Source organism: Panulirus ornatus, chromosome 33, assembly GCF_036320965.1.
Source record: "Panulirus ornatus isolate Po-2019 chromosome 33, ASM3632096v1, whole genome shotgun sequence".
NCBI lineage: Eukaryota > Metazoa > Arthropoda > Malacostraca > Decapoda > Palinuridae > Panulirus > Panulirus ornatus.
In genome coordinates this window covers 21,733,552-21,760,128 of record NC_092256.1, presented here as the reverse complement: position 1 = coordinate 21,760,128, position 26,577 = coordinate 21,733,552, and the positions used below count along the sequence as shown (strand labels likewise).

General features: G+C 41.8%; 1 protein-coding gene and 1 long non-coding RNA gene across 2 annotated transcripts; one reads left to right on the top strand and one right to left on the bottom strand.

Annotated features, from left to right (window-relative positions):
* The first annotated feature begins 1,645 nt into the window (after positions 1 to 1,645).
* On the top strand, positions 1,646 to 4,682 carry LOC139759576 (uncharacterized). The gene is made up of 4 exons (XM_071681861.1): positions 1,646 to 1,996; positions 2,259 to 2,351; positions 3,163 to 3,377; positions 4,281 to 4,682. The coding sequence occupies exons 1-4, from the start codon at positions 1,760 to 1,762 to the stop codon at positions 4,465 to 4,467; spliced, it is 732 nt and encodes a 243-aa protein (XP_071537962.1). The 5' UTR covers positions 1,646 to 1,759; the 3' UTR covers positions 4,468 to 4,682.
* Positions 4,683 to 14,554: 9,872 nt separating this feature from the next.
* LOC139759577 (uncharacterized) lies at positions 14,555 to 26,312 on the bottom strand. Its single transcript, XR_011715103.1, has 3 exons — positions 26,223 to 26,312; positions 15,500 to 15,616; positions 14,555 to 14,687 (listed from the first exon to the last, which is right to left on the bottom strand). It is a non-coding gene; the product is annotated as an uncharacterized lncRNA (long non-coding RNA).
* Between the last annotated feature and the right edge of the window lie 265 nt (positions 26,313 to 26,577).

Sequence of the window (26,577 nt, the reverse complement as noted above, 5' to 3'; positions counted from 1 at the left end):
CTAATTTAACTGCTCGATTCTCCAAGATAATCTCCCAAGTTATTACCCTAAGAAATTGTTATATGGCAGTTCACTCATACAAATCGGTAAGGATACGAAGATTTCTGAAAAGAGATATAAGAACGAAGATTGTTGACCATTGGCAACTGAGACTGTGAAGTGAAAACGACTAAAAGTTTCTGTAAACATGATATATATATATATATATATATATATATATATATATATATATATATATATATATATATATATATATATATATATATATATATATATATAACTGTGGACGACGCTACCTGACCCGATACTGATTATCTGACCCCAACCTGACCGGACAAAGCCTTCAGGCTTCCCTTGTTCATTCTCGCTAGTGTTTCCTTTATGATTATAGGCGATACGGGTGAGCAGGGATGGATGGAGAGAGAGAGAGAGAGAGAGAGAGAGAGAGAGAGAGAGAGAGAGAGAGAGAGAGAGAGAGAGAGAGAGAGAGAGAGAGAGAGAGAGAGGTGGAAACAAGACGAAAAGTTGCAAGTCGAAGAGGAAAAGAAGTTACCAAAGAAAAGGCTGAAAGAGGAAAATCGGAGTTGGAGCTGGAAAAAGGAGGGATGGAAGGATGAGGAAAAGAGATTAAGGAAAGAGGAAACTACAATAATGAGAAGAAAATGTAAGGCGGTGAAGAATACGTAAGGCAGGATGAGGCTCATGAGACTAGGGGCTAATCCCTGGTACCATGGCAAGTAAACGTGGTCATTATATTTACATTAGTGTTCATAGAGATTCGAATCTCCGTGGTCGAATGGTTCCTTTTAGGTTCCGGGCAGAGGGTTCGATACCTATTAGGATATGTCGTCCAATAAGGAACTGGTTGGCAGCCACACCGTAGCAATTAACGTGTTGTCATTTATTCTTTTAATTCCATAGATTAGATTCTTTCTTCGCTACTGAAGAACCGACGAAGATAGTGACTTGGTAATATCTGGGATCTGGAAACTGAAAACGGAGCTGGAAATGAAGACCTCTAAAGCTGGAAGTATATTTCCAAGTAATTACCTCATAAAGCATTAAAGGTTAAAGGAAAAACGAATACAGTTATCTCTTCACCAGCCAGCGGCAGTCGAACTTGCTCTAACACTCCCTCACTGGCAAAACGATAGTACAAACGTCATCGTGAGAGAAAGTAATCGTTTGCTGCCGGAAGTAAGTTTGATACAAATTTCCAAGAACTGTTTTCCAGAGAACGTTCTTTACTTTTGGCACAGGGGATTCGTCAGTCAAAGGAACTCTGCTTTCGAAATCCACAGAGTCTTTCAAGATTTATTTCCTGTGGTATCATCGCTGTCATCACAATCCTGGCTTCACTTCCAAAAAAAAAAAACAAAAAAAAACCAAATCAGTCTGTCTTCCAGAATAACGTGAAGTTTGGTTGCGGCTTCGGAGAAGAGATACGAGACTGTGATAATAAATCGTCTTTGTTAACTTTAGAAAATTATGGCGTTTGAGGCTTCGCATGACCGACAATCAGGAGTGGAAATGAACAGTGTTTGGAGACAGATTTCTTTCCTTCAAATCTTTATCTGGAAGTTTGTTTGTAAGAGTCAAGTCTGGGAAACAAAACTCCTCTCATAACGAATCAGATTCTGAGTTCGCCCGTCAGGGGGCACAGGCTTAAGACAGTTCGACAAGTCTGTAGGGAGTGGCGGACAGAGTCTGTAAATCCTAAAACTTATGTGACTCTTCTCCCCTGCCTCTCTCTTTCAGGATGTCTCCACTGCTGGTGTTGTTGCTGCTGGGATGTGCGGGCGGGGCTGTGGGCGTTTCTGCTGAAGGGCGGCAGCTGGCTCCGTCCTTCGTTCTGGTACAGCAGGTGGAGGGGAAGGCTCGGTTAGGGTACGGATGCCTCCCTAGGACTCATTATGTGACACTGACATCAACCAGGGTTGTTCCCTCCACCGTGTACGCCACCTCGATCCACCACATTCCCACCCAACTCGTCCAGGTACCTCATCTCTGTACCATCTGCTTGTGCTACATACATGCTTCCATAACCATATAGTATATGCCAAGGTACACACATACCCTGACTTCCAGACGTTCATAAACACAAATATATACGCTAGCGTGATCTCACACTGCACTGATATATATCCTGATCTTACATCCTCTTAGGCAACACGAGTGTAAAGCTCTCTACTCTTAACACACAAACAGGTTTGCCAGTAGTGTAAGCAGGACGACTGAGGTTATCTGATGTCTTGCAGAACGTGACGGAGTGGCAGCTGCAGACGTCGACGGTAGTGGTGACGCACACCCTTACCTCCTACCCTCACCCGCGGGTCATCACCACCACACAGGTTCCTTCCTCCTTGTCTTAGCACCTCCTTCTCCCTGCTGCACTACAGTTATGTCTCCATCTATCTTCTCTTCTGTGGTTCTCTCCCTCAGAACCTCTCTACTTGTTATCTTCCCCTTCGTTTGTCCTCTGTCTCTTCCTCTTTCCTTTTCTCATGAGTTATCAACCGTTTTTTTTATCTGCATTAATTCTCTTTCTCTCTCTCGTGTAGGCTGTGCTCCTCCCCTCCATATATTCTACATCCCTTTCCCTGGTTCTCTGATAGGTTCTTGCCGTAGTGTTTCTCTCCCATTGTGGCTCCCTGCTTCTCTACCTCACTGGTTTATTCCCTAATTCCTTTATACGCCTACTGGTTCATTATCTCTCAATCTCCTTCACTAGTTATCTCCCTCTGTGCTCTGCTCTCTCGCTGGGTCTCTCTCAAGCTCTCTCACTGGCTACCACATTGAGACGGTCCTTCCTTGTAAACAGGAAAGGCTATTTGCAGATCTCCTCATTTGCTCAGATAATTGGATGGCCACAGTTCTCATGTCGTTCGTTCGCGCAGAAAATATCTGGCAATATCCAGAATCCATTCGCATACCCGATCTTGTGGATTTCCTCTTTCTACGACTTTCAATTCGTAAATTTTTCTTTTTTTCTCAACACGAGAGAGAGATTTCAGTAAATAGTTATTACATTTTAACTTAAAACTGTTCAGTATCATATATCCAACATCAATTTGATGAGTTATTTTGCTTTGTATCTGATGATTCACACAATATCTTAAAACGCATTAGTCTATTGCTGACTGAGGCTTTTCTTCCCTTAAGGCGTTGACAGCCACGAGGTACGTAACACAAGTACAGTACCTAACGGAGACTGAGTATGTGACCAGCACGGAGTCATGGCCGATCACGGACACGGTGGTGGCCACGAAACGCGTCACCAAGACTCGCCCCGTCGTCACCTACGACACCCACACCATCACGACCACCTCCACCCACCACCAGCGGGACACCAGGGTCGTCACCACTTCACTCTACCAGTGAGTCCCTCTAGCCTCCCCTCCTTACTTCCCCTGACGCGTTGGTTTCATCCCCCAGTTTAGCTCTCCTCCAGTTGTGCTGCAACCTACTCTCTTCTCAGGCTACCGAGGTAGACTTTGTCCTTGAAGGACATTATGAATGATGATATGAGAGTTGTATCGGTCATCAGTCTGTTGAAATTAGGTATGGAGAGGGGAGAATAGATATATTATAAAAAAGGTAGAAAATCGATAATGCAAGTGGAATACTCAGGAGCAGAAGTGGTTGGGTTTGTGAGTGAGTGAGTGAATGCAGAAGAACGGAGGAGTGGGTCTGGCGAGTGTGTGCATTGAGTCGGGTCGTTGATCTGCGGCTGTTGTCATGACATTTCGTGAAGGATAATTGGATGAAAACTGAGAGTAAGATATGCTTTTAGTGTTCCTTTACATAATTAGAGATAATAATCTCAATATCATACCGTCGTGCCACAGGGCTTTATGTTGTTATGGATGAGACAATATGCGAGATGAGAGTGAAATGTCGTGATTATAAAACGTAGCTAAGCCAGGAAGGAGCATTTAAAGCCTGCACATCCATCATTCGCTCATGATCCTTCTTTTGATCTAAATTAGAATAGCCTTGGCGGGAGGAGCAAGCGTTATAACATGAGTAAAAGAAGGAGGATGAAAACAAATGCGAGGAAAGCTCAAAGTTAACCTAAAATCATAATTCTTATAAAAAAATTGTAGAGCACACTGAATGGTTCAACGAAGTAGTAGTTTTTATGTGGCCAACTTAATGTAAACACGACCCCAGTGTCAACAAGCAAAATCTTCCGTTTACTATCGATCTTGAAAGACGATATACAGTTTCCTCTGCAGGCTCAGTGAACTCACGTGAGTCTGGCTGTTTCCCCACTACAGGTATGTGACCGTGACCAAGCAAGTACCAATTTACGTGACCCGGACGCACACTTCCTACTACAAGGTTTACGACACTAAAACCGTCACCGTCACGGAGGATGAGTACGTCACCAACACCTCCCTTCTCATCCAGACTCGCACTTTCACCCGCTGCTCATCCACACCCACTATGACCTACCTGGGGTAACCAACGACACTAGCTGAGCATGGACCAGCAATCACCAAGAACGTCAATCAGTTCTTATTAGCTGGTCTTACCTAAACTTACTAACCTTGGCTATGAGAGCCACACAGTAACTGACAAAGCAAGGGTGTTTTTCCTGCAGGTTCAACGATTTTTTTCTTCAAATAATAATTAGTTATTATTTATTCTTATTAATTTGCATTAAAGTTCTTCTGAGATACCGTGTAAAATATTTACCTTAGTTTGTATGAATTATCCGTAAGTATTATTTAATATAAATGCCGCCACTGTGTGTAGATATAAGTATACCCAGTTTTACTTGTATGGTAGTGTAGATGAGTAGGTTTACATGTTGCACAGTTCTACATTAAATCTATAAGTACAGGGAGTTTTTCCATACCTTCATCATTTATAAAAGATGGTGAAATAAAAGATACTGTGCGCATTTGCGAGAGAAACTGAAGACGGAGAGAGGGAAGGTTTCAAGGTATTAGTGCTTGGAGACCTGACACTGAGGATGCTGTCCATGCCGGGAATGAGAATGTATTGGGGAAACGAGGAGATGGAGGGTACACAGCAGACACCGGGAGTGGAGATAGCATCACAGCGAACAACATTGCTTCAAGAAAAGGGGGAAACAATAACAATACAGTGAGACTCTTGGGTGTAATTGTGCTTAAACAACTACGGAGTCTAGGGAATCCGAATACCATTTTCTTTTCAGTACATGGAAACTACCAATTACTTTATAATAGAAGGAAGTTTGTGGTGAGTGAAGCTGGTACAGGACAACTCAGAACCAGGGAAGCAGGATGGTATACTATACAAGACTCGGCATTACAGGGAGTAAACTCGTTAAGCAGGGCAATACGACCCTTCGGCATGATGAGCTGGCCCTTGACCTGATCCTTAAGGGGAATGTCAAAAAAACCAGGCTCTCATAACCAACGGTTCATGGCGTTGTTTTGAAGGGCTGTAGCGTCGTGCTCAAGGGTCGTACCGTCTTGCTTATGTGGTTAGTTTGTGGTGAAGGAGAGTCGAGAAGACAGGAAAAAGGGAAATGTGACGTGGGAGGAAAACGTCAAGTGGGTAGTGAAGAGAGATATACCAGATGAAAGTGTGGAGGGTTGGAGCAGCACATGACGCTCAGGGGAATATAAGAAGCTTTATGGAGAAAAAAAAAAAAAACACACAAGAGGGGAAACGCAAGGCGTGAGGACAGGAAGAACACAAGGGTTGTGGAGAAAAGAAACATTATGAAATAATAATGAGATATTCCAGAGTATGATCATTACGTGGGCAAGCAGAAATAATCATGAGAAAATATAGTACGATAGCACTACATGGAGGTGAACGTACTATATCAATTAGTAACATACCATAAGATAAATAAAAAAGACTTGTACCTCTTGAAGTGTGGGATAAAAGTAAAATCAGACAGAGACCAAGTTAATTGGTCTGGGAAACGCTATGAATATTGATAACTACTACAACGACACCTAGTGTGGATGACTTACCTCGCAAGAAGCAGAGACGGGAGTGATATGTGGCGTGTACGTGCTTCTCAGAGAAGAACCCTTGGAACCCTGGTCAAGGGTTACGAATCATCGCTCTGTTGGATCCTTTGCTAGGTGATGTTATGATCTGGAAAGATCAACGAGGAGGATATTAACAAAAGGATATGATAAAAGTGACCAATATTCCAATACTGTGTCTGATGCAGAGGAAGTGATATGTCTACACCTCCTAACATGGTCAAAAGACAACTCTTCTTATGTCTCTCTCTCTCTCTCTCTCAATAAGCCGCTTTGAGCCGCTCCACAAAAGAAGTTCAGATTCAGTTATTTCTAAATTACTACATCTTCTCGGGATTTTAATGTTCTGTCATTATCTCAGATAACATTTCAAACGCTAAAATCTTTATAGTGTATATCTATTCCCTTTTTGCACACAATAGACGATCTTTGTTTTTTTTTCTGTGATGTGGTGGTTAGCATTGCTGACCATGGTCTCGCACTGACCCACCCGGGGTTTGAATCCTGAACACGACAGTCGGCCCGCACCCAACCAATGTGTTCATCCTCCCCTTAGGGCTGCTCTTGGAGTGGGTACTTGCTTGGGTCTAGAACACACACACACACACACACACACACACACACACACACACAAATATATATCATCTATTCATTTATTATACTTTGACGCTGTCTCCTGCGTTTGTGAGGTAGCGCAAGGAAACAGATGAAAGAGTGGCCCAACCCCCCACATACACATGTATATACATAAACGTCCACACACGCACATATACCTACCTATACATTTCAACGTATACATATTTATATATATATATATATATATATATATATATATATATATATATATATATATATATATATATATATATATATATATATATACACACAGACATATGCATATATACAAATCTACATAATTCATACTTGCTACCTTTATTCATTCCCGTCCCCACCCCGTCACACATGAAATGACAAACCCCTCCCCCCGCACGCACGCATGTATAATGCACCGAAACCACAGCTCCCTTTCCACATCCAGGCCCCACAAAACTTTCCATGGTTTACCCCAGACGCTTCACATACCATGGTTCAATTCATTGACAGCACGTCGACCCCGATTTACCACATCGTTCCAATTCACTTTATTCCTTGCACGCCTTTCACCTCCTGTATGTTCAGGCCCCGATCGCTCAAAATCTTTTTCACTACATCCTTCCACCTCCAATTTGGTCTCCCACTTCTCCTCGCTCCTTCCACCTCTGACACATATAACCTCTTTGTCAATCTTTCCTCACTCATTCTCTCCATGTGACCAAACCATTTCAATACACCCTCTTCTGCTCTCTCAACCACACACTTTTTATTACCACACATCTCTCTTACCCTTTCATTACTTACTCGATCAAACCACCTCACAACATATATTGTCCTCAGAAATCTCATTTCCAACACATCCATCCTCCTCCGCACAACCCTATCTATAGCCCACGCTATATATATATATATATATATATATATGGCATTCAGCTACTATACAAAATTGCTTATACTGGTTTATATTTATGCACATTACGTAGAAAATAAGGATATATTCCATATATGAACATTTATAATTCTAATGTTCCATTTATCAAAGAAAGATGTAAAGTCATTTTAAGTATTTTTGGCGTGTTATAAATTTTAGGCCGCAGTCGCTCCGAGACGTAAACAAATAAACTCCTCTGAGTTTATCTCCGTTTCCTGGAGCGGTACACCTCGGCCTGGACGCGATGGACTTTGCTGAAGCTCTTTCGACTTTTACTAATTCCACTCGATCAAAACCTAGAATTACCAAAGAGTAAATGCTTGGAGGCAGAGGATGTAATATGACTGTAAACAAAGCAATTAGCATTGTTTTCTAAAGAAAGAGAAAAGAATGCTTTACAAATATAAACATAGTTTTGTATTTTAGATATTGTTTTTAGCATTTTATCACGCCGATGAAAACAAGGTATTACTCCAACAATGTTTTGACAAATGTTTTAATATCACACAAAACAGCATTTAACCTACAAGCAATAATCATTCTTCATTATAAATATTGTCATCCTGCAAACGGTAAGTCGTGATCTTCAAACATATATATCTAAATATGTATAAATTTATACATTTCACCAGTAATGCCTGCTTATCTGTGGGCAGTAGTAAAACCACCCCAGCAAACAACGAATATTTGAAAATGTACATACACAATACGTCTTTTAACATTCAGAGATAATACCGTGCCGTACAATCTACAAACAGAAATAAGCATAATGTGTAGCACAGTAAGTCTTTTAACAGGAAAACGATTCGAAAAAAACACGTACCGTCTAGCTGATACGGCAGAGCCCTGGTCGTGGAGGCTTTATTCTTGCAGCGGCCCTTCCCAAGCAGACTTTAATATTGCCGTACGTTGAAATCGCGTTTATACTCTTATTGTCTTGCTTCTTCTTATTTTCCAGAAATATGACAATACCAGCTAAGCTCTGTGTTCACCCAGCTATCAGATCTGAGTGAACAGGGTATAGGTTACTATGAATGAAGAATATACCGTATATACTTGTCTATGACAAGTCTATCGCTTGTATAGGTCGATCCTTGATTTTTGGCCAAGAAATCATTAATTTATGATATGCCTCGAGTACAGGTCTTCTCAAGTTTTTGAGGGTAATTAAACGATAGATTAGGGTAAAAAGGACCATATCTTATGGCATACAAAACTAATTTAAGAAAATCCTCACTGGAGCACGCTATGTCCTATAAACTGAGGTTAGGTGAGCCTGAATCACCGAGCGCCAAAGGTAAATTGTTCACCATTCATTATTACGGCACTTTACACGGAAACGCGGGTAGTTTCTACGAAAATATTGTCTATTTTCATCCAAGTATTTATTTACGTTAATTAAGATAAAAAAATATGGTAATACAACAGTTTTTTTTAACTGAAAATCACTCGAAAAGCGATTGCGGTAACATCTTTTAAACAGCGAAAGCGAAAGTCTATTGTTTTAGTCGTGATTTTATCCCACTTCCTACTGTAATACGTACGTCATTTCATCATAAATATTAAAATTCCGTGAATGTATTTCTATCAAGCAGATATGAATAGAATATCATTATAATATAGCAATATTTCAACAGGAAAATATCAAAAAACGAGAAACATCTCTTGAACAATGGAAAGTGAGGTAAAGTCTTCTGGTTTCATCACGCATTTAAACCTATTATACATTGAAATACATCACGTTTCACCAAACTACTATTCATTTCTGAGATTTTATTTATTCAGACACAGTTAAGGTAAAATATACTTGAGATAGAAAAGTTTTTTTTAACAAAGGTAATCAAGATATGTCAAGGTTACTATTAACTTGGTAAATGAGAAATATCTTACTAGTTTCCAATGAAAGCAAAGTTACCAGAAAAGTTGAAGTGTTCTTGATGTACTTGATTGCTTCAAACTTGGCTCGTATTTTACTTATAGATTTATAAAGATCTAAACGGCATTCTGCTTGAAGAAAATATCTAGGCTCAGTAAAATGTTAAGAGGACAAAAGCTTCTCTAAGGCCAAGGAGAAACAAAGTTTTCTCTTTGAAATACCAACTAACTTATGGTTTTACCCAAGGGTTTGATCAACGAACTGCTCTCTGTTCTTATTTAAAACACGGTAGCGTTGCCTTCACTCTTATATCTATTACTTCCATTTACATTACAGTGAGTGGATCAAGTACATACAGACGCATGTGTTTGGAATGAATTAATTTTGTATGACTGAAGTCTCCAACCCTGCAGGCTGGCAGACTAAAGATACTCACTTCTAATGAGATAGACTGGTTGTCTGCTACCCCATAATTTTAATACTTAACAGGGAAGCCTTTAATACCGACAGACATTACGGAAAAACATTTTCAAAATGCTGTAGCTCTTCAGATCATTGCGAAATCTTTTATCAAAAATTAGTATCATCTTTGTCCATCTTTATCACAATATCACAACGATTCTTACGACGTAGACATTATAGTTTTTCTTTCCGGAGTGATTATGATACATGGTTAATCATTTCTAACATGCAGCCAAAAAAAGAGATTAAAGAAAGCAAATAATGACAAATGCGGTTAGACACATTGAATAAACGTGTTCTATTGCATACGTATCAACAGCAACAGACTCTCAGAGATATCCAATATTTGCCCTTGTGTGTTGGGTGCTCCTCTGTTCTGAAGGGGACTTAACGTGCCGTCCGTCAGACGCCCTGGGGATAATAAAAATGTCGCTAGCTTTGTTTGCAATAAACATGATGAAATTGGAAGGTGACGTAAGTGCATGAGAGACGAATCACACGAGTTGTTCCAAGATCGGTAACTATGGCGACGCCGCCCACGGAATCACGAGCGATCCTTCTGATGTCATCCACCTCCTCCTTATCGTGGCGGTTGAGGACGAGGATTTTGCGCCGTGTCACCCGCACAATATATCGCCAGTGGTCGCGCTAATATCCGGCCGATCTTTCGTCCTCAACTAATAATACATTCTTATGGCTTCACGTATATTGCCCATCCCAGGAGACGCCTCTCCTCCAACACACCTGGTTTTCAGAGCGTTGAGTTTCAGGCATGGTCCAAGCTCTCACAGGTCACGTCTACATGGATATCTTTCATCTAAAAGCAGGTCGTCGAGGGCATTCTCCCTCGGCGGTCAAGTCACCCATAATTATTTTCGGCAGAGGTCGTGTACAAGCCACCTACGCTACCGCCAACGGGGGTCATGTAGACACCATGTGACCCCATCAGGGTCAAAGCTGCCATCATTAAAGTCGTGCGCACGTTTCTTCCCAACACTAGCATCCTGTGCAACCACTAGCACTACGTCTGGAAGAGTAGATAGATAGGGAACAGACGTAGGCCTTAAAACTCTCTACTTATGTGACGAATGTGTCGGAGTTGGAATATTTTATTCCTGGAAATTGAGAATTCCGTAGAACCTCTCGACTTGTAAAGTGTTATGGGAGGCCTGGGGCGTTCTGCATAAAAAAATAGGAGGTCGAAGTACCATGGTGAAAAGAAATACAAAAAGTTTTCTCCTCAGACAAGAATGGTAGCTTCATAGTTTTCGTTTTACATAAAACTGAACTTTGTGAAGACTCTTTAAGTTATGAGGAGATCGTAAAAGTAATGCAGAATATAGTGAAGGCTTTTGAAAGGTTGAGAGTAGAGATGGATGGGTATAAGTGGAAGCCATACACAAAGAATGGATGGGGACGACATCAAAGTTTACTTTTTTAGGGAGTAAATTTAGAAGAGGTGGCAAGATGGAGCCACAGATGTGTTAGCGTTGTACGCTGGGGACACCCTCCTTACTGGTGATCTCGGAAGAGTAATGGAAGGAAATATGTCTTCAACCGTGGTAAGAACAGAAGACTATGTGCACAGCTAAGTACCTATCTGGGAACGTAAAACCAGCTTATGCTAGAGTGATGGTAAACAGAGTACAGGCGGCTCGGGTGGAGTTCTCGGTGGCTTTGGCGTCGGGAGATAGGACAGAGTGAAATTTGAAGGCGGGTGTGGGACCGGAGGAGTGGATAGAATGATGCAGGAGGTAGCTGTGAAGTAAGCATCTTCAAATGTCGAGAGGGTATGTGGGAAGCTGTGGAGCAAGACTGATTGAGGCTGGCAAGGGCAGAAGTCAGTTGAAGGGAGAGAAGGGAAGATCGAGGATGTGGTGAATGGCGAATGAATTTAAAGAGGCGTTGCTGTGGAGGTGAGCGTGGAGGAAAGAGGTCCTGCACTGGCAGAGGATTTAAAGGCAGGTCTTGTTGTGGAGATACACGATGAAAACAATGACTGAAGGAAATTCTACTGGGGGTCGCTCTCTTTGAAATGGGAAACAGCACTATGGCTACAGAAGAAAAGCCAGAGAAAAAACAGATGTGAAAAAAAAAGGAAAATTGGAAGATCAAGAATGGAAACATTATTAAGAATTTAAGTGAAAGTAAGAATAAGAAGAACGTTGGGAAATAGAGGAAAGTGATAATGTTAATAATCGGAAGGAGGGTTACAAGGACGAAAAGTGGTTTGAGAATATGAAGAAAAGATGAAAAAAAGTTATAAGCTCTTGAAAAACGTCAGTGAAGCATACAAATATCTCAGGGTTATCATCCTTGTCTGATCCTGAAGTTTCATAAACTTCTGGGAAATTCTGAACTACTACTACGAGAGACTTACAGGGCTCCCACAAGACTTCCATTTAGCCCCCTAATTACGGCCGAGATGTGATAACGTGAGCAGGTGTGTGAGGGAGCAGCAGGTCTCGAGATAACACGACCCCGCTGAGACCAATATGTTACCTCTCATTACAGAACTTTGTTTACATAACGGTCGTCATATTTTCTACGTGTGACAACCCATGGGTGAGGCCTTTGTTTACTTAAGAACATACTCGTCTCATCATTCATATGGAAATGTTGGGATACTTAGCACAGCAGAAGTGAAAATTGAGCTATCTTTCTCATCCACATGCAAAGTTTCTCCAGCACCTGCACTCATGGGTTCTCAGGCACAAGAGGGCTTGTCCCTCTGCCCTGAAGTGCTGGCCAAGGCGGATGAGCCTCTTGGTATTCGCTTTAAATCTGAATTTACACTTGCATTACCTGGCTCTCTTTATAGGTGCACGTACCTAGTACGTCATCATATGCAAGAACAATCTGACTGTTCTATTAGTGTCTATCTGTTTAACAGTTCACGACACTCTGTTCCACGTGCGCTTGCTCCTCACCCATACAGTGTTACCAGCTCAGTTGATATAAACATACTAGGTATGTGCTCGCGAACTCCAGCTATGAATTATGGGGAAGCAAAAGGTGTAAATGTCAATATCTAGAAACAAATGCATAACAAAGATGAACCGAGCCGAGGATTGGCCTTTAGCTGTTAATAAGTGATGGAATTGGGACATCGGATGCTACCTAAGTCTCTGTATTTATGAACACGATCGATTTAACCTTTGATGAGGCTAACGCACAGCACTGCTGGCACTGACTCCTCCAACGTGCTTCCATAACTCTAGGCTGATGACTACAACCATATTTAATGCAAGTTTAATCACGCGATAAATTGGGACTGATCTCATAACCTGCATCCACCCCTCTCTCTCTCTCTCTCCCCCTCTCTCTCTCTCTCTCTCTCTCTCTCTCTCTCTCTCTCTCTCTCTCTGTATTCTGTACGTTGTACATCCACATCATTCCAACCGGTGTAACTCACTACAGTCACATCATATCATGCCAGTGCATCCATCTCACACCATCCTCCTCACAAAGCACGCCACAACGCCCACACAACACACCCGCGCCGCACTAGTCATCCTCTCGTCCACACAATACACCCGCGCCACACCAGCCACCTTCACACCCTCACTATCCGGCCGCGTACCACTGCCTCCTCTCCAGCACAAATCTCCACGTCCGGAATACCATCCAGGCTGGCGTCATGTATCGCCAAGTGTGTATACCATTCTGGTCCTATACGTCTTATTGTGAGCTCCCGTCACACGCTAGCTAGACGCTCGTCCGGAATTTTATTTGGCGTCGTATTCAGTAACACCCACACACATACGCAGACACGTCTCTGAAAACTTTTCCCCTCCTGCGTCTTTCTTGCCTCTCCCATGTCATGCTGTCCTCTCACGCGTCCTACTTTCTTCTTCTGCGTCCTACTTTCCCCTCCAGCATCCTGCTGTCCTCTCCCGCGTCCTACTTTCCTCTCCCACGTCTTACTTTCCTCTCCCGCGTCATACTTTCCTCTCCCGCGTCTACTTTCCCCTTCCGCGTCCTACTTTCCTCTCCCGTGTCCTACAGTCCTCCCCACGTCCTCTTGTCCTCTCCCGCGTCATGCTGTCCTCTCCCGCGTCCCCTACAGGTTATTTTCTATTCTTACGGTTTAGTTGAATTTCTTTTTTTTTTCAGTTATTGTCGTCTGTTTTCTTAAGTCACAGTCAAACATTCGTGTTCGGTAACCCTGGAAACAAAAGATTACATCTTTCTCCGTTTCTCAAAAAAACTTTTCCTCCCAGTCATACGTGGACGGAATGTATAACAATCGATATTCATATTCGTGTGAAAAGAGTGAATCTGGGCGTTACGTTGTCGATCTCTGAGTTACACAAGTTTACGCCACAGGGAACATGTGTACTAACGAATTACCCAATATCGAATAAAAGATCTTATAATTAGGGTGGTTAAGGTGCATGAAGAAAAAAAAGAAACCCCAAATTACTCCTTTACGAACTCGGTAAAAATCTTGTGTAGAATGCTTTTGAACATAGTATGTCATAGAAGTTAATCATATATTACGTAAGCCAAATAAATGAATAAAATAACAAGAGGGTAAGTAATGGTACATGCGGCACTTACCCTATAGCGAGGTTGGGCTGGTGCGTGAAGGTGGATGGTCGTGGTGGGTCCGGCTTAGAATTTTTCAATTGATTTCATCCTCACATTCTATATCAGGGTAAAGTTTGTTGCCGGCACTTTCACTAGTTCATGGCTGGTTTTCAGTCACACGTTCAGGCACTGTTCTTCCTTATGACCTATATCTGAGGGTAATGTTCTCCGTGACAACAGCAGTACCGACGACGTCAGATGCCCACATCAACAATAACAATCCGTTGAGATTCTAATACAGAACGGAAACTGCCGTATTATGATCATAAATAGAATAATGACAAAATGGTAAAACGTTAGTGGTCAGATCATATGATTATGTATAACTAATATTTTAGGATTTTGTTTGATATTCACATAACATCTAATCAAAATACTGTACAAATTATCAATACGGCGGCAGATGTTAGGTGGTGGAAGGACGGCGCTGAGCACTTCTAAAGTAAAATAGGAAAGTGATGGCTCTCTTTTGTTATATTACTATCTGGCAACTATACTTTCTCTCTCTCTCTCTCTCTCCTCAACAGATAGCGCTAGCGCTGTCGAGTAGACGTCGCCTGTTTGTATACAAACTAGACATTTGACAACGCGCAGTGCAGACAGCTCAAATGTAAACTGCTTCATTCGTGCATCCTTCGTATTCCATTGCTTACCAAAAACTTAGAGGAACAGTTCAGTTTCTTCGTAAATTTAATAGAATGTAATTGAATGGAAGAGCTGAAGATTTTATGTTGGAGAACTACCGAGACAGAAGGCCAAGTTTGTGTATTAAGTCTGTGACCCAGTTGTCATTTTGGGGCCTTTGTTCCTCCCGGAGATGTAACTATGATTAAATGTTAGATAGATAGTTAGATAGATAGGTAGATAGACAGATAGATACCACTGTTTGTGTTCGATATTAGCTCTATATTTCTGTTGACAAAATGTTTGTTTACCCCCCACAGGAAACATCTTTCTTTACAAAGGCTTGTCCTGGTGAGACTTATTTTCGTTCACGAAGTTACCAAGAAAAATTAAACTCTGAACCTAAAGTGAAAATAATACCTGTAGCTATTATAACATGAAGACTTGTGGCACTAAAGCTGTGGTGATGAAGCTTCGCAGCACTAAAGCTTTTGTTGTGAAAGCTTTGTGGTAGTGAAGCTCTCTGGTAGCGATTCTCTGTAAAAATGAAGAAAACGGACTGCTATTAACTTGAGGTATTTTCGGGCAGACTATCATTATCGTTTACTTTACGTAACCAAACAACAGAAAATGTAAAACACATTTCTAACGTACAACCGTATATACACTGTATATATCCGTGTAGTATGTATGCATGCTCACATAGGTGTATGTTCTTGGTACGTATCTGATAATTTACTTGTGTGAACATTAGATACAAATTTACTGTCAAAATGTGTCAAGGCTCAGAGTTGTATGGGTAGAAATGAGATGCCGGATGAACACAATGATAGACATGTAAATAGCCATAGAGGGGAGAATAGGCAATAAGTTAGACGTAATTGAATTACATCTAATAACAGTAATCAACAAACAGTGGCAAAATCATATGAGTCTCCCATGACCACACACTCACTCTGCTTAATTAACAATGCCTTGATAGCTTCATATAGCAATTAAACGTCAACTCCGCCTAAGGGGAGGGTGAGGTAATAAGTCTTGTTCGTGTTTGTGTTATTCGGTAATGAGTATAGCCGCAGTGTACAACTTGTGGCTCACCATCACTAACTCCGGGAACTGTGCCTGTATTGAAGCCGCCTAATTAGTGAGGAGTTCACGTAATTCTGATACTAAGTGCAGGGACCTTGTCGGTGCTGGTGGCTTGTCCTTCCCTCCCTTCATCACGGGACTTTCACTCCTGCATCACTGGCCTTCCCCTCCTCCAACACGAACCTTACCACTCACTGTCATGGGTCATACCACCCACTATCATGGGCCTTCCCACCTTCCATCTTGGGACTTTCTGCTCAGCGAAATGCATGGACCACTTTATTTACTATGTTTTCATGAGATGAACGTCTATTGGGTTCTCTCTCTCTCTCTCTCTCTCTCTCTCTCTCTCTCTCTCTCTCTCTCTCTCTCTCTCTCTCTCTCTCTCTCTCTCTCTCTCTCCGGGCACAGCCAAGCAAAGAACACGGAGACCTAGATTGGCTGCGAGTATCAACAAGCAAGTAGCTGATATATGTACCAGCTTTCAGATAACCAGTCGCTGCAGAATGTGCGCCTCTCTGGGATTTTCTGGAGAGGAGTCGTATATATTGCGATGGTAAATTGATCTGATATTATGACCCAGACGCCAAAACCCAATTGTTGATACAGCCTATGAGTGATAGGTTCTTTATCTTCGCTCTGTAGTGTACTACGAAACATCATTCGTGGCATTTGTTACACAGACTTTCATGCTGTTCTGCTTCAACGCGAGAGTAAATGGATGACCTCTCAACGCTATGTGACATGCATAGGTCAGTTACTGAACCCAAAGAGGACCTGTCATGACCTAGGTGTTGGCGGGGGTTACCCCATGAAGACCCACCTCTAGGTCACCACCTTTCATCCGTCGGTTAGTGTTTGCTACGGGTGCTGCAGTCTGGCCCTCAAAGGATTCACACGTGGAGAGAGAGAGAGAGAGAGAGAGAGAGAGAGAGAGAGAGAGAGAGAGAGAGAGAGAGAGAGAGAGAGAGAGAGAGAGAGAGAGAGAGAGAGAGAGAGAGAGAGAGAGAGAGAGAGAGAAACGTCTCTAAATTCTACAGAAAACATGGATGAGGTCTTGAGAGGGGGAAATGCTTTTGGTAAAGAGGGCACAGGCGAAGAACAAGCTGTCCTGGAGTAACAAGATTGCAACCTGAGGGGGAAGAAAGGCTGCTAGGAACTCAGAAGTACCATCAGGGAGACACATCTTGTTTGGGAGGAAGGAGAGGCAGGTCTCGTGTGGGCCTCATGACCACGACTTATACGATGTGTGAGTCTTGGACGAGTACCTGTGCTTCTTGTCCTTCGCTGTACACCTTCCCTTCACTTCTTTATTCCAAATACAGTGAACAAGTTCGCAGATCTGATATCACCTGAGTTGTAGTGAAAGATTCACTAGTGATCTTGATCTTATGCATGGTTTGTAATGACTTTTGTCAGGTGTGTTATGATCTGACGTCTGGAGATGAATCATTAGTGTGGTCAAAGTACTGCCAGCATACATGGGCGTGTATATATACATATCAATACATAGATGTGTATGTCTGCCTGTGTGGATTTTGTTTGTTTGCACGTGTTGATATGTTTGTCTATGTTTGAATGTTGACGTGAGTGTGTTTTACATAACAACCAATTTGGAACAGGATGATATTGGCCATCTCGAATGAAAGAAAAACAGAGTTCGACAAAAGAGAGGGAAGAGATTAACTCTAATTCCTTGGATGTGTGTAGAGCTGACTCTAAGGTGGACAGTAGGTTGCAGGAAGGGGAAAAAACAGGAGATGGTGGACAGTTCCACAGTTTCGTTGTTCGAGGGAAGAAGGAGGTATCATAACGGTCAGTCTCGGAGCAGCTGGCGTGTATGCTAGTGTACAATGTATGGGTATGTTTACGTAAGGGTTTGTATGTATGCATATACCTGTTTGTGTGTGCTTGCATATTTCTATTAGTTGCGTGCTGAAAGAAATTAACTTGCTACTCAGGATCACCATATTCTCTTCTTATCCATCGCAACGATGAAAAAAAGAATCTGTGTTTTGAACATTAACCAAAGAGACGCTGATTATTACTGAGGTCTCAACATTACCACAGACTAATTTCTTTAAAAAGAGAAATTTACATTTCTCGGTCCATCCATGGTAAAGAGACCAGTCTAGATAAAGTAGATAGATAATGATCATCAGGGAGGCCTGGGCGGAACACCTTAAAGAAGACAGACCCGACAGGAGCTCCCTCGAGGGGCGACATGCCTCTCCGCTGTGGCTGAGGAACATTCGTGAAAAAGAAGGCTATGTTCTCGTGGCGGTCAGAGGAGTGGGAGGAGGAGGGAGAGGAAAGAGAAGTGAAGTGGACAAGGTTAAGACGACTGAAGGAGAGGTGCACGAGGGATCATCCTAACGTGACTTACTGGACACTTCTCTTTGGTCTTCCTACCCCTGTTGGTATTGCTTCTGCTACTTACTCCGCTATTACTGCTGCTACTACTACTACTACTACTACTACTACTACTACTAAATCTACTACAACCATCGCCATTACAACACTACTCCTATCCCATCTACTACTATTACTACTAATGCTACTACCACTACTACTACTAGTTCTACCACTACTACTACAGTCATTACTATCACTATCACTACTAATTCTACTACTGCCAACACTATCACTACTATCATTACGACCGTTATCATCAACACTTCTGGTACAAATATTACTTCTATTCGCCACAAACATCGTGTACATCACCCCTGTTTCACTTCAGGTTCGCCTTAAAACTGTCCTGTATTTCAACAGTCAAGCAGACTCGCTATTAGAGCCAGACTTATCAACCCTGACATTCACTTAGAGACATCTTCCTTCCTCAGACAACCATCCTGTGCTTTGACGGTTAACATATCACCTTGCGATCTCTCCCATCACGGGCGTCGAATCCCTACCAAGACTGGCAACCCCACCGTGGACACAATAGATCGCCAAAGTTCCACCACAGTTGTGCCAGATTAGCTTTAATATCAACAGAATCTCTTGCAGGATCTCAACATTCACTCTTCATGACTGCCAAATTGAGCCACAACCCTCTAAAAATTTGCTCGAGGGCTCGATTTATAACTCAAGTTTCAGGTTTCCATCCCTGAAAGATTACTGAATTTGTCAGTACAGAGACAACTGTACATCACCAAACTTCTGGATTTTATTTCCCACTAAGCAATCTTCTTTGATACCAAAATACGTCTTCCCTCCGAGGAACGGATTTTTATTGTGAAAGAAATGGACGTAATGATATTCTTACCATCTGGAAACAAAGACGAACAGACTGAATAGATTAGGTCGTACGTCACGATTCATGTTTATTAAATAGCATCACACACTAAAAGTGAAACTGGCACTAAAGCTACGCTACCGAACTGAAGTTACCAAACTTTCTTTCGTGTTTATCAGATATGTTTTGAAGTCCAATGAGTCCTTCCTGAAGACCGAGGGATTCGGTTCTGTCTGTACCCAGCCGCTCAGGTCGCCAGCAAGAACATACGATGCTTATAAGGTACGGCCAGATACGTCTCTAGTTCCCATAGTGGTCGACAGACCGAACAAAACTTTGCTATGGCTTCATTTTACAACTCAGCGTTTATCAAAGTGTAAATGATACTATATGCACTAGTCTGAACGTGAGCACAGATCTGGACGTAGGGAAGGACCCGAGAACAGCTTTGGAGCTGAGCAAAGACCTGGACCTGAGCACAAGGATGAGTGAATTATATATACAGTGTCAATTCATTACTCCCAGTAGCCGACGAAGCCGGAATATTCGTGTTGCCATAATGATTTAACGTTCTTAAGATACCTCTCATACTGAGGCAAAGTTATTCACATGAACATACCTGAAACATTTGGGCATAACGAAACGTTTGGACATAATGAATCGTTTGGACATAATGAAACGTTTGGACATAAGGAAACGTTTGGACATAAGGAAACGTTTGGACATACTGTGGCATTTGGAAATAATGAAAAGCTTGGACAAACTGAGACATGTGGATATACTAACGTTTGCACACGCTGAAACGTTTGCTCAGAACTGAAGGAAGCAAAACCGGTCAGTATTTATAGGTATTGGGCGTACTCGCACGGGTGTATTTCCTCACATTGTTAGCACCAAACTATAATTCCGGAAACACTATTTACATAATTTTGAAATTTCTGAATTAGTTTGTTCGGTGGAAATGAGTCTCTCCGTCTGGCACCAGCTCGGGCGGAAATTATCTATTGAAAACATTTAGCACTTGGCTGGGTCTCGATAGACGTGGCCTCGCTCTCTTCTAATAATATTTTATCTTTGATATCTTGATACTAACGAGGACGTTGGCGGCACGACCACGACGCAATTTCTTAACTCCTTTATTTCTTTCTCCGTGAGGTTCCAAAGTCTTCCCTTTTCTTTCGTTCCTCAATCTTCCCCATCTCCCTGTCTCCATCTATATGATAGGTTTCTAGGTTACTGTATCTGCCTCTAGCAAATCAGCTCGTCACAGAACAAGTCTTTCTACATCTGGCTTTCCCACGTATTCTGTTATAGCTTCATAGAGATAGCCCATCACCAGTGATGTGTCACATCTTGTGACGCACTTTGGAGCAGCGTGTAACAGTACCCTCGACCTCAAGCAAATAACAAACGTAGCTGATACTGACATAGCCGCCACTGTGTGTGTGTGTGTGTATGTGTGTGTGTGTGTGTGAGAGAGAGAGAGAGAGAGAGAGAGAGAGAGAGAGAGAGAGAGAGAGAGAGAGAGAGAGAGAGAGAGAGAGAGAGAGAGTATAACCAGATGCGCAACCACATGCAAAATGTACAGAGAGGTTGACATTACCTCTGCAATACAGTAATCTCGTCTTTCATTGAAACACTGGAGCATCAAAGCTAAACCTATGTTGTGGCTGATGTTCCAGAGGTGTGTGGCAGAAGGCTACACACCACACACTTTTACGTAGTGAGGAAACATGTGCATTATGATTAAACAACACAGCAAAAGCATAATGAATCATCGATCAAACATGATCAGTTGGCGTCCTGGAATGAAAAATTCTGAAGTGGAGGAGAAAAAACTCTCGTGATTTTTTCTCTTAATGAAGATAGCCGGTAAAAATGAAGTAAATTTGTAAAGCAAATCGAGCTGCAATGAGTTTACTTCTTTACTTTACATTGACATAGGTAATGTGAAGAAACCGAGTGCTGAAAGAACGCAGAGAACCCTTGCAGGTTAACATATCAAGGCAAAAAATGTGTGATGAAGGGGAAGAAATATGTATATATATGTATATATATATATATATATATATATATATATATATATATATATATATATATATATATATTTTTTTTTTTTTTTTTTATACTTTGTCGCTGTCTCCCGCGTTTGCGAGGTAGCGCGAGGAAACAGACGAAAGAAATGGCCCAACCCCCATACACACGTACATACACACGTCCACACACGCAAATATACATACCTACACAGCTTTCCATGGTTTACCCCAGACGCTTCACATGCCTTGATTCAATCCACTGACAGCACGTCAACCCCTGTATACCACATCGCTCCAATTCACTCTATTCCTTGCCCTCCTTTCACCCTCCTGCATGTTCAGGCCCCGATCACACAAAATCTTTTTCACTCCATCTTTCCACCTCCAATTTGGTCTCCCTCTTCTCCTCGTTCCCTCCACCTCCGACACATATATCCTCTTGGTCAATCTTTCCTCACTCATTCTCTCCATGTGCCCAAACCATTTCAAAACACCCTCTTCTGCTCTCTCAACCACGCTCTTTTTATTTCCACACATCTCTCTTACCCTTACGTTACTTACTCGATCAAACCACCTCACACCACACATTGTCCTCAAACATCTCATTTCCAGCACATCCATCCTCCTGCGCACAACTCTATCGATAGCCCACGCCTCGCAACCATACAACATTGTTGGAACCACTATTCCTTCAAACATACCCATTTTTGCTTTCCGAGATAATGTTCTCGACTTCCACACATTTTTCAAGGCTCCCAAAATTTTCGCCCCCTCCCCCACCCTATGATCCACTTCCGCTTCCATGGTTCCATCCGCTGACAGATCCACTCCCAGATATCTAAAACACTTCACTTCCTCCAGTTTTTCTCCATTCAAACTCACCTCCCAATTGACTTGACCCTCAACCCTACTGTACCTAATAACCTTGCTCTTATTCACATTTACTCTTAACTTTCTTCTTCCACACACTTTACCAAACTCAGTCACCAGCTTCTGCAGTTTCTCACATGAATCAGCCACCAGCGCTGTATCATCAGCGAACAACAACTGACTCACTTCCCAAGCTCTCTCATCCCCAACAGACTTCATACTTGCCCCTCTTTCCAGGACTCTTGCATTTACCTCCCTAACAACCCCATCCATAAACAAATTAAACAACCATGGAGACATCACACACCCCTGCCGCAAACCTACATTCACTGAGAACCAATCACTTTCCTCTCTTCCTACACGTACACATGCCTTACATCCTCGATAAAAACTTTTCACTGCTTCTAACAACTTGCCTCCCACACCATATATTCTTAATACCTTCCACAGAGCATCTCTATCAACTCTATCATATGCCTTCTCCAGATCCATAAATGCTACATACAAATCCATTTGCTTTTCTAAGTATTTCTCACATACATTCTTCAATGCAAACACCTGATCCACACATCCTCTACCACTTCTGAAACCGCACTGCTCTTCCCCAATCTGATGCTCTGTACATGCCTTCACCCTCTCAATCAATACCCTCCCATATAGTTTACCAGGAATACTCAACAAACTTATACCTCTGTAATTTGAGCACTCACTCTTATCCCCTTTGCCTTTGTATATATATATATATATACATGCAACAACGGAATATTTAGGAATGTTTTCTCCACACACAAAGCTAAATTCTAGACACCTTAAAGTGATAGCATATCACTACGCATCTTTAGTGAGAATCGAAAGGTTTCGGCCACCAAACGGACGGACTATTGCCATTCGATTGTCCCCCTCTTGAGTAGAGAATCATTGCACTACCCGTCACATCATGACCATTACTGATGTGCAAATACGGCAAAGGGTTTTATATACGGAAGACTTATGACGGTGGAAGTCGTGCCCAAGAGTCAGTCAGTTCGGCAATTCTAAAGAGAATCGTGACCCCCAAGCTGTTCCCGTGTCAGCACACCACAGAGAGATTACTCGTTCATCAGGGGGTCCTGTTCGTCACCAGTACCTCTCGTCAAACCTCGACACACTTTTTTTTCCACAGGTGTTCACCGTCTGTTTGTGCATGTACCCCAAAGATGAACGAGCTGCAGTGTGGGTCATCCGTTGTATTTCTCTTTTCAAATGCTTCTATGTGTCACACAGCCAAACAATATAAGAAAGATTACAAACAGCAGGAACCCACTGGGTCCTTTCCAGGTGTTTTTTATGACAGATATCAGTATATAGATATTAGAGTGGTAAATGTCGAACAGCAAAAGCATGAATTTTGATCAACATATGTACAAATGATTGCAACATAAACTTCAGCCTAAACATTCATCGTTATGTATCATATATACTCATATCTGTGACGCTGGCTGTCATGTGTGTGTGCACATGTATATAAAACTGTTTCTTACGCATAATTCTGGGTTTTACTGACTGGTTAGTACGCTATAAAAGGCCGTGTGCCACCTATGTAATTCCATGTGATAAAGATGGCTTCTTTTTTGTCAAATACATTATTCCGAGTGAAAGAGATTCAAACGTGTCACATAAGCTATAGCCTGTCGTATGACGATCTTTTTTTGCCACAAATATTTTTCTATATGTCAAAAATACTGCTTGACATAAATGACTGTGTCACACGCACTGCCGTATGTGCAACAGGCTATTGAATGTGTTATACCTAGACAGCCATATCACTTCAAATTTTATCACGTGAGCTGTTGTACACATCACGTAAACTGTTTTCCATAAGACAGGCTAAAACCAAGGGCACAACAATTGCTCTAAACCACAGTAAGAGACGCGAGTGTAACAGGGACAAGCGAAGGAACACCATTGAGGGAACGAGTCTACCAAATCTACCCCCCTTTTTTTCCCCTCCGTTACACAGAGGCATTTAATCCTATGAGAGACACGTTACTCCAGCCAGCATAACCTGGCCTTGTAATTATACGTAGTGGTGTCTTAATTACAGAGCAGAGGCAGGTATTAGTCCCCATTATTTTTTGCCTATCGAGGGGGGTTTTGGACATGAGAAGTTTTAAGATTCGCTGAATATTTCCTGATTTCACGATTCTGAAGTTGTAATTCACACTCATCGTTTCTAGAATGCTGTGCAGGTATGACTGAGGTCAGTGGGATAATGAGCGCATGTTTCTGGACGTGTCAGTCAGATTGTGAGGTGAGGGAAATGTGGCTTTGCTTCCAGATGTATGTACGCCTACAACATAAGCTCAAACACACATATTTGTATATATATATATATATATATATATATATATATATATATATATATATATATATATATATATATATATATATATTCATTCATTTTTACGTTTCTCCAGGGCCTCACTTCCAGGATTCTTAATATGAAAGTCTAGACCAATGCAGCTGTGATTAACATCTGTTCTTCCTTCTTGACATCCTTCATCCTCCTACATCACTCAACACGCCGCTTGTCGAAGCTGGCTTTGTTCCAACCTTCAGTGGGCAGCAGATATTATACAACTTTATTGGAAACGTTTCTAATAAACCTTGTGCAGTGTCTGTAGCTTATTGAGGATGGAACAAAGCCAGTTTCGAAACGTCGTGTGCTGGAGAATTGAAGAATGCTTTGTCTGGGGAATATCGCATCTTAATTGGAGATGAATTGACCTTGACCTTCACACACACACTCACGCACGCACACACACACACACACACACACACACACACACACACACACACACACACACACACACACAAGCATACGCACACACGACCCCTTAAACAAGGTTCAGATCGTAACACAGATTTTCTGGATATCTGTTACATCAAGGGCAACATACACGGGACTGCACCCAGATTACAGTATTAGTGGGTAGATCAATAGAACCAACTATCATGGGTTGAAAACATGAACCGTGATAGTAAGTTGATTTAGCTGGGGTAAAATTCGTGGAACATTCATGGTTTAATCAGCGGGGGGTTGCGCTACATTAGGCAAAGCTGTTAGGTAATTTCTTTGCATTCATTTAACTCCAAAAGTGAGGTAATTCAATCTAAGGCAATTCAGTCTACTAAGGTGATCTAATCTAATCTCGCCTAGAATAAAAACCTCGGAAATTTGCTTGAATTCTACTGCACCCAAACCAGTGATTCCTGAAGCTACATTCGCAATTCTTGCAAAACGAAATCAATTCTGAAACAAACTTCTATTTATGGCGATACATCAACTAGCGAACTTCATTTATGGCGATACATCAGCTAGCGAACTTCATTAATGGCGATACATCAGCTAGAGAACTTCATTAATGGCGATACATCAGCTAGAGAACTTCATTTATGGCGATACATCAGCTAGCTAACTTCATTAAAAAAAGTACGTACCAGATTAAAAGGGCATTTTAGGGGTGCCTTTATCGATGGATTTATATTGATGAAATCATATCAAACTATTTGTTTCACAACTTGGATTCATTCTGAAAGACGTAAATTAATTCGGAGTACTTTTGTACCAAGGGTAAATTAGATCTGGTTTGATTAGGTTTAGATTATTTTTGATTAGGCTCATTTGTATCGTTATCTGTCATCTGATCCCATCTAACGTAACTCATCCTAAGGAGAAATAGACTCAAACAAAAAGTCTGTAATATGTTCGTGAACTATGTTTGTGAGGGCGCCCCAGCAGAATGCACTTTTGCGGACAAGTACAAAAAAAAGGTAGACGGATATAAAATCATAGCGACAATAATCATAAAATCTAAACCAAATTCTACACAGTTATTAGTAATACATAAAACATAAGAGATCTTACTTAGAACAGTAGAGCAGATCGTCATACGGGTACGATGTAGAGGCGCTCTGTACACTGACACTTTGCCACACACACTGTGGCCAGGACTGCGTTTGACCTATAACTGGCCATAACCGTTGCCCGGGTACTAGGTCTGTAGCGGTCGCCTCCCAGCGTCCTGTTCGTAACTGGCGGGTAGCGTCGTTATGTTGTTGAATGGACAAGTTCGTGTACGGTATCTTTGAGTGTTCGTTCGTGTTTCCTGTCTAAGGCCACAATTTCTAAATATGCTAATCTATACCATACTGGGATCATACGTATATTCATAAACTGTTGTGAGACGTAAATAACCAAGTAATAACTTCCTCAAAAATTT